This window comes from Galeopterus variegatus, unplaced genomic scaffold, assembly GCF_000696425.1.
Source record: "Galeopterus variegatus unplaced genomic scaffold, G_variegatus-3.0.2 Scaffold3749, whole genome shotgun sequence".
Taxonomy (NCBI): Eukaryota; Metazoa; Chordata; class Mammalia; order Dermoptera; family Cynocephalidae; genus Galeopterus; species Galeopterus variegatus.
In genome coordinates, this window is record NW_007729860.1 from 117,967 (window position 1) to 126,763 (window position 8,797).

The window sequence follows — 8,797 nt, forward strand, 5'->3', positions numbered from 1 at the left end:
GATCCGAACCCGTGGCCTTGGTGTTATCAGCACCGCACTCTACCGAGTGAGCCATGGGCCGGCCTAGCTTCTAGTTTCTTAAGGTGGGATCTTAGAGTATTGATTGGAGGTCTTCTTTTTAATGTAAACATTTAGTGCTATAAATTTCCCTCTCAACCCGATTGTAGCTGTGTCCCATAAATTTTGATATATTTTTATTCAGTTAAATGTATTTTAAAAATTTTCCTTGATACTTCCACTTTGACTCATGTATTATTTAGAGGTGTTCTGTTTGATTTCCCATGTGTTTGGAGATTTTCCTGTTTTCTCTCTGTTACTGATTTCTAGTTTGATTTCATTATGGTCAGGGAACACATGCTGTATGATTTTAACTTTTTAAAATGTCTCAAGGTTTACTTTATGACTTAGGATATGGTCTACCTTGGTGAATGTTCCATAGGCATTTGAAAATAATGTGAATCTTGCTGTTGGGTTAAGTATTCTCTAAATGTCAACTAGATCCTTTTGATTGATGGTCTTTTAAAGTTCTTATATATCTTTGCTGCTTTTCTGTTTAGTATTTCTGTTAATTGTTGAGAGAGATGTGTTGAAGTTTCCAATTCTAATACTGTATTTTGAAGGTCTTAGTTTGGTTCATACACATTTATGATTGCTATTTCTTCTTTGTGTTTTAACCCTGTTGTCATTATGTAATGTCCCTTTTTCCCCTCTACGAACAAGAGGCCAGTAGCAATCTCCCCAGCTTTGACAATTAAAAATGTCTCCAGATATTGCCAAATGTCCACAAATGTCACTCAATCAAGAACTGCTGGTTTGATTTATCTCTCTCTTCCTGCATTTTACTATAAGCAGCAAGAAGAAACCGGGTGACACCTTCAACACTTTGCTTGGAAATATCCTTAGCAAGATGACCCATTTTATTAGGCACATTTTCTATTTTTCTGATTTACTGCAGGCAACAAAGTTGCTAAACTTTGTGCCACAACATAGTTTCCGATAGTATTTACCTCACTTTCCTGCTGCCTTTACTGCAGCCTTATCAAAGACCTAAGGCTTCCGTTCAGTGTCTTCAAGGCACTTTAGGTTTTCACTACACTCAAAGCCCACTGCTCAGTTCTAATGCCATGCTCATATTCTAAAGCGCTGCTGTACCCTAGTACAAAAATCTCTATATCTATTGCTGCATAACAAAATGTCCCAAAATTTAGCAGCTTAAAATAAGAAGTGTTTATTATTTCAAAGTGTTTATTATTTCAAAGTATTTGAGCATCAGGAATCTAGAAGTGATTTGACTGAGTGGTTCTGCCTTAGCATCTCTCACAAGGTTTTGGTCAAGCTGCTAGCCAGATCTATAATCATCTCAAGGTTCTACTAGGACTGGTCAGTGTTTACATACTCACTCATGTGATTGCTGATAGGCTTCAGTTGTTCACTGGCTGTTGGCTGGAATCGTCAGTTCCTTGCCACATGGTCCTCACTATTGGGCTGTTGACAATATGGCAGTGTGCTTCCCTAGAGTAAGTAATCCAAACAATAGAGTATGCAGCCAAGACAGAAGCTGCACTTTTTTTTTTTTTTAGTCTGTATATTGGAAAGCACACACCATCATTTCTGGCACAGCCTAATGGTCAGATACAGCAACCTTGACACAGTATAGGAGAGGACTGCACAGGGTTTGAATAATAGAAGGCAAGGAACATTTGGATCTGTTTTGGTGGCTGACTGCTACATTTCAATTTTATTCAATTCAAGACATTTTTCTAATTTTCTTTTGGACTTCCTCTTTAACTCATGTTCTATTTCCAAGTATTGGGGTTGTTTTCCAGATATCTTTCTGTTATTATTTCTATTTTAGTCATAAAACATTTTATATTATTTAAATTATCCTAAATTTGTTGAAGTTTGTTTTTATGGCCCAGAATACAGTATGTGTATCTTGCAAAATGTCGTATGTGCTGTGAAAAGAATGTTTATTCTGCTGTTGCTGGATAAAGTGTTATAAAAATGTCAATTAGGACAAGTTAATGATAGTGTTAAGATTTTCCATATCCTTACTTTTTTTTGTTTACTTGTTTTATTAATTACTGAGAGAGAAGTATTGAATTCCCTAAGCATAATATAGATTTTTCTGTTTCTGATTTCAGGTGTATTGATTTTGACTTTATGTATTTTTAAAGCTCCATTATTAGGTGTATTTACACTTATGATTGTTAAGTTTTCTTGGTGAATTGACTTTTTATCATTACGTAATGTCCCTCTTCATCCCTGGTAATAGTCCTTCTGAAGTCTACTTTGTCCAACATTAATATTGCTACTCTGACTTGCTTTGATTAGTGGTTATATGGTACATCTTATTCCATCCATTTACTTTTAACCCATAATTTCTTTATCTTTAAAATAGGTCTTGTAGGGCTGACCCCGTGGCTCACTGGGGTGAGTGCGGCGCTGGGAGCACAGCGGTGCTGGGAACGCCAAGGCCGCTGGTTCGGATCCTACATAGGGATGGCTGGTGTGCTCACTGGCTGGGCGCGGTGCGGGTGACACCACACCAAGGGTTACGATCCCCTTACTGGCTGACCCCGTGACTCACTGGGGTGAGTGCGGCGCTGGGAGCACAGCGGTGCTGGGAACGCCAAGGCCGCTGGTTCGGATCCTACATAGGGATGGCCGGTGTGCTCACTGGCTGGGCGCGGTGCGGGTGACACCACACCAAGGGTTACGATCCCCTTACAGGTCACAAAAAATAATAATAATAAAATAGGTCTTGTAGACAGCATATTATTGCCTCTTGCTTTCCCCCCAGTCTGCTAATTTGTTTTTTAATTGGCTGTCTTTTTATTGATACACTTGGATTGAAACCTTCCATCTTGCCATCTGTTTTCTATTTTTCCATCTGCACTTTTTCCCCTTCCTTTCTTTAGATTAATTGATTATGTTTTGTCAGGGAAAATTCTCAATCTTATGGGTGCTGAAAGTAGACAATGAGATTTATTGCATCAGATTGAGATAGTTTATTAGCGTATTAGTCTGTTTCTGTTGCTTATAACAAAATACCTGGAACTGGGTAATTTGAAAGAAAATGAAACTTATTGCTTACAGTTTCTAAGGCTGGGAAGTCCAAAGTCTAGGGAACACATCTGGTGAAGGTTTTCCTTGGTGGTAGCTTCAGCAACACATTGCCAGATGGTGGAAGCAGAGAGACGCTCTCACATGCTCTCTTTTTAAAGCCCTCAGAACCATGCCTGTGACCACTATCATTAATCCATTCATTAGGTCATGGTCCTGAGAATCTAATCATCTCTTCAAGGCCCCATCTTTCAATTGCCATAATAGGATTTCTACTCTCAACAGTTACAGTGGAGATTAAGCTTCAGTACATGGACTTTGGGGGACATAATTCAATCTACCCATAGCAATTACTCATAGCACAATAGACAACATGAACATCAGCATAATTGTGTTGGTTCCCCTGGCCCTACATCCAACAGATGATTCAGTGGGCCCAGATGCATGGTGTACACACAATGAGTTTGCATCCCAGCTGAGGAACTCAGGCCCAGTTTTTTTTTGTTTTGTTTTGTTTTCTTGGTGGCTGACTGGTATGGGGATCTGAACCCATGACCTTGGGGTTATAAGGCTGCCTCTAATCAACTGAGCTGACTGGCCAGCTAAGGCCCAGCTCTTTTTATAGCAAGCAGTAAGCAAGCCTGCCTTGGTCTGAGGAAGACATTATCTCAGCTCTTAAAATTTCCAGTCATATTAATAATCTTCAGCAAGGGACCAGGTGAAAGAGATGTCAGGGCCTTGCAGTCTTGACATATTCAGCAAGACATGTTGAACACAGAGGCCGAGAAGGATACCTCCCAACATTTAAAGAAATTTATATTTTTTAGTTCAATGGTCATTTATTTTTTTAAAATAAATGTTATTGTGCATATTGAAGATATACAACATGAACATAGTAAACATAGTAAAGATAGTAAAATAGATACTATGGTTAAAAGCACATGAACTTATCCATCATCTCATATAGTTACCCATTCTAACATTTTTTTTTTTTTTTAAAAGATGACCGGTAAGGGGATCTTAACCCTTGACTTGGTGTTGTCAGCACCACGCTCAGCCAGTGAGCGAACCGGCCATCCCTATGTAGGGATCCGAACCCGGGGCCTTGGTGTTCTCAGCACCGCACTCTCCCGAGTGAGCCACGGGCCGGCCCCCATTCTAACATTTTTATGATTCCATCTTATCTCCATTATTGGCTTGTTACTTATACTTTAAAAATTGGTTTTTTTAGTGGTTGCCATTGAATTTACAATATGTATCTTTAATTAATCATGGACTATCTTCAAAATAATATCAATTCACTTCTTATATAGAATAAGGACTCTTTAACAGCATATTTCCACCCCCTCCCATCATTTTTACTATTGTTATTGTCATACATTTTACTTCTATACATGCTATAAACCCACAATGCATTGCTACTCTTTTGCTTTAGACAAGTGATTATCTTTTAAGATGACTAAAAATGGGGAAAATGTCTCATATTTACCTTTACTCTATCCATTTCCAGAGATCTTCATTTCTTTATGTCTATCCAAGTTTCTGTCTGGTATCATATGCCCTCTGACTACAGAACTTCATTTACCATTTCTTTTTTTTCTTTTTCTTTTTTCCTTTTTTTGGCGACTGGCTGGTATGGGGATCTGAACTCTCGACCTTGGCGTTATTACCACACTCTCTCACATGAGTTACTTTATCATTTTTTGTAGTGCTGATCTGCTCGTCATAAACTTTCTCAGTGTTTATCTGAAAAAGTGTTTGTATCTCCTTCATGTTAAAAGATATTTTTGGTAGGTATAGAATTCTGGGTTGACAGTTTTTTTTTCTTTCAGCATTTTAATATATCACTCTATTATCTTCTGGTCATATGATTTCTGATAAGAAATCTACTGTAGGGCCAGCCTGTGGCTCACTCGGGAGAGTGCGGTGCTGATAACACCAAGGCCCCGGGTTCGGATCCCACATAGGGATGGCCGGTTCGCTCACTGGCTGAGCGTGGTGCTGACACCACCAAGTCAAGGGTTAAGATCCCCTTACCGGTCATCTTTTTTAAAAAAAAAAAAAAAAGAAATCTACTGTAACTCTTTTCTTAATTCCTCCATAGGTAGTGTGTCTTTTTCTTTCAGAGGCCTTCAAGATTTTCTCTTTATCTTTGGTTTTCAACAATTCGAATATGATATATTTATATTTGTTGTGTTTGCATGTGCTTATTTATTGTATGTGTTGCATATTGGTATTTAATCTTTTTCAGATTCTGTGAGTTTCTTGCCTCTGTGGTTTGATATCTTTTATTATTTTGGGAAAATTATTGGCTATTATATTTACAAATATATATATATTTTTTCTGTCTCTTCTTGGATTCAAATTACTCATGTTAGCTCTTGGATGTTTTGTTCTGTTTTCTGTTTGTTTTACTCTTTTTTCTCTTTCTGTTTCAACTTGAGTAGTCTGTTAACCTATCTTCAAGTTCACTGATTATTTCCTTAGCTGTATTGAGTTTACTGATGAGCCTCTCAAAGGCATTCTTCAAATCTGTTTTTTTTTTTAATTTCTAGCATTTTCATATGATTCTTTTACAGCCTCCACTTCTCCACTGAAATTTCCTTTCTGTGCATTCATGTTGTTTATATTTTCCACAAGAGCTTTTCACATTTTAGTTAAGTTGTCTTAAATTCTCTGTCAGATAACTACAACATCTGGGTACTTTGGGGGACATAATTCAATCTACCCATAGCAATTACTCATAGCACTGTAAAATAGTAGGGACTGAGTTCAATAATATTTATGCCTAGAAATTGTCATGTTTCTTCTTCTATTAGGCAGTTAGTGTGGGGGACTGAGTCAATCTTGTCAGGAGTTGAATTAGGTTTGGGTTTTGTTGTTTCTGTGATTACATCAGTGTCTGTGGCTCCCACAGATTCTATACTCTTATGCTAGCCACACTGGGCCTTTTGAAATTCAATAAAAATTTTAGCTGAACTCTTCTTACCCACTTGCATGGAGACCTCATTTTCCTCCTGCTTCACAAGTGAGCCAGTGCCTGCATCCCATCTCTCCTTTGAGGCCTCTGTACTTCTTTGGAATTCAGGTTAATTGGCTGCTTTGCAGCCTCAGCTCTTTGAGGGGTTTGACAAAAGTTATGACTTTGTAGATTACCAACAATTACTAAAAATTGTCATTAGTGAGGTAATGATGCTTTTCCCAGCTTTTTGCATGCTAGATGGAAGCCAGAAATCTCAAGCCATCTACTTTTTCACTGTTCTCTTCAACTCCTTTGGCCATCCACTCCTGGCCTGCTGCCTGGGTCTTTCTCTTGGATAACACCCTTCCAGCTTAACCTTCTGAATTATTTTCAGCTTGGATATTCCCTCCTCCCCTCTTATGTCAAAGATTTGGCAAAGAGAAGGGACAGAGGCTCCTGATCTTTTGTCATCTTGAGCTTAAAATAATCCATGGAGTCCTGTTCCCAGGATAAATCTGAAAAGTGGGGAGGTGACTTTGGAAGCTGAGCTCTGATCCACTGTACTCCTGACTTGGCCTCTTTCTTCTGTGCTAGACAATGGGACCAAGTATTAATGGAGTCATCCATTAATGAGATAAAAGAATCAAACTGACTTAAATATTTCTTGGAAGATGAGAACTATAACATGATAAAAGGGGAACAGGCTGGGAGTAGTGGTTACAAGCACAGTCTCTGAAGGCAGCCTACCTGGGTTCAAATTCCAGCTCCATCACTTACGGCTGTAGGGCCTTGGACAAGTTCCTTCACCTTTTTATTTCAGTTTCTGTGTCTGTAAAATTGAAATTATAACAGTACTTACGTCATAGGATTGTTAAGAGGATTTAAAGAGTTCATATATATAAAGCACTTATAATAGTGACTGGCACATAATAAACTGTGCAAATGTCAACAAGTAGGGCTTACTTTCTATAATTTCAGGAATTGGTGGAAGAGAACAGTTCTCTCCCTTTCTTAGAACCCATTACAATCAAAACAGCTAATGTTTGTTGACCATCTCCAAAGTGCCCAAGTCCTGTTCAAAGCATTTTATATTTATTATCTCACAAGAGGTAGGGATTAATTATCCCTACTTAATAGGCAAGGAAATAAAGCATCAGAGAAGTTACCCAGCTGGCTAGAGGCCACAGTAGACCTGCAGCCCAAGAGGGTCTGGCTACAATGCCTGTGATCTTAACCACCGCACTGTTGCCTCCCCAAAACTAGTTTCCACACTTGTTAACAGGTGGGAAAGCTGCCTTGCTGTATTTATCTCACAGGATTGTTTTGAGATCCCAATAATATGCTAGAAGAGGCAGTGCTTTGATATTTGTACAGTGCTGGTCCCCTGTCGGGGAAACCTGAATGTGTCATGACTTTCATACTTCCATCCTTTTGCACGTGCCCCTCCTCCTCTTCTCTGCTTGTTGAACTGATTTCTAAGACTCAGCTCAGATATCAGCGCCTGGATTTTATTCTAACAATGGAGAGATTTGAGCAGGGGGGTGGTACGTCAGACTTGTGTTCTGAAACGACAACTGACTGCTGTGTGGGGAATGGAGTGTATCTGGGACAGAGTGAGTACAGGAAAACCAGATAGAAGGCTACCACAGTAAGATCCCAAGCGAGAGATGGTGTTGGAAACGGAGAGGAATGGTGGGATAGAGAGAGATTTAGGAAAGAGACTCGACAGGAATGGAGGTGTATTTTAATGTGGGCGGCGTGGGAGAGGAAAGTGCCAAGGACGTCCCCTGGCTGCTCGCGGATGCTTGTTGAATAAATGATCAAGTGACCCCTCGGCAGGAGCATCTCCGACGGATACCCCCTCCCCACCGCCCGGGTCGTCCCCACGCTGTTTCCGGAGCTAAGACCACAAGGGGATGGATGGGAAGGGAGGAGGAAGAGAATGGCCACGGAGTTTTGGCCAGGGGCTAGTAGACTGGAATTCTGGAATTGGTCTGAGCCAGGAGACGCTAGGAAGGGGGCAAGCGTTTCCGCTCTCGGCCCGCAGTTTCCGCCTCGTCCCTCCACCCACGCCATGCCGGACGTGCAGCGCCCCTCTTAGCACCGTGGAGGTGTTGGCTGCTTGCCGGCGTCTACGGGTGCGACGCAGCGGCCCACCCCTCCAGCCCCGACCCGCCCGGTCCTGGCGCCCACCCCGCCCAGTGCGCTGGGTGTTTGGGCGGCGGCTCTGTCTGGTCTTGGAGCCAGGAATCAGGGGCAGCCGGCTGAGTCCCAGGGTTGGGGGTCCTCCGCCGCAATGCACCTGCCCAACTGGGCGGCACCGGGTCAGTGCCCCTCCTCCCCCCGGCGGGTCCCTACCCTTTCTTCACCAGAGTGCGCCTTTTCGAGAAGTGCGCGCGTAAGCGTGGCAAGTGTGGCCGAGGGTGCCGGGAGTCAGGGTGTGGGTGTGGAGTCTTTGCGTGGGCGCTGCCCAGGAGTCGGAGAGCAGCAAGTGTGCGTGGGCAGAGAGCCGGCGCGTGTGCCCGCAGCGGGTCCGCGCTGGGCGGGGGTGCAGCAAGTGCATCCGAGCGCGCGGACTCCAGCGCACGGGCGTCGGCGGCGAGGGTGGAGTGTGGCGGAGCCCGGCTGGTCAGAGGGAGGAAAGATGCGTCTGGGTAACTTTTTGCCCGCCCTGGAAGAACGAGTCGTCACGCTCGAAGGAGCTACCTTAGGCTGTCGGGCGAGAGGCGGGCGAGTGTGCCCGCCGCCCCTCCCCCACTTCCGCCTCCC

At 42.3% G+C, this 8,797-nt stretch overlaps 1 protein-coding gene across 2 annotated transcripts in view; it reads left to right on the forward strand.

Annotated features, from left to right (window-relative positions):
* Positions 1-8,797, forward strand: part of DBNDD2 (dysbindin (dystrobrevin binding protein 1) domain containing 2) — a 39,893-nt gene that overhangs the window by 26,127 nt on the left and 4,969 nt on the right. Inside the window, exon 1 of one of the 2 annotated variants that reach the window (XM_008585883.1) lies at positions 8,301-8,352. The exons of the other annotated variant lie outside the window; for it this stretch is intronic. Within the exon in view, the coding sequence (XP_008584105.1) occupies positions 8,325-8,352 (28 nt within the window). The 5' untranslated portion in view covers positions 8,301-8,324. Of the gene's footprint in view, positions 1-8,300; positions 8,353-8,797 lie in introns of those variants that run through there. 2 annotated transcript variants of the gene reach the window in all.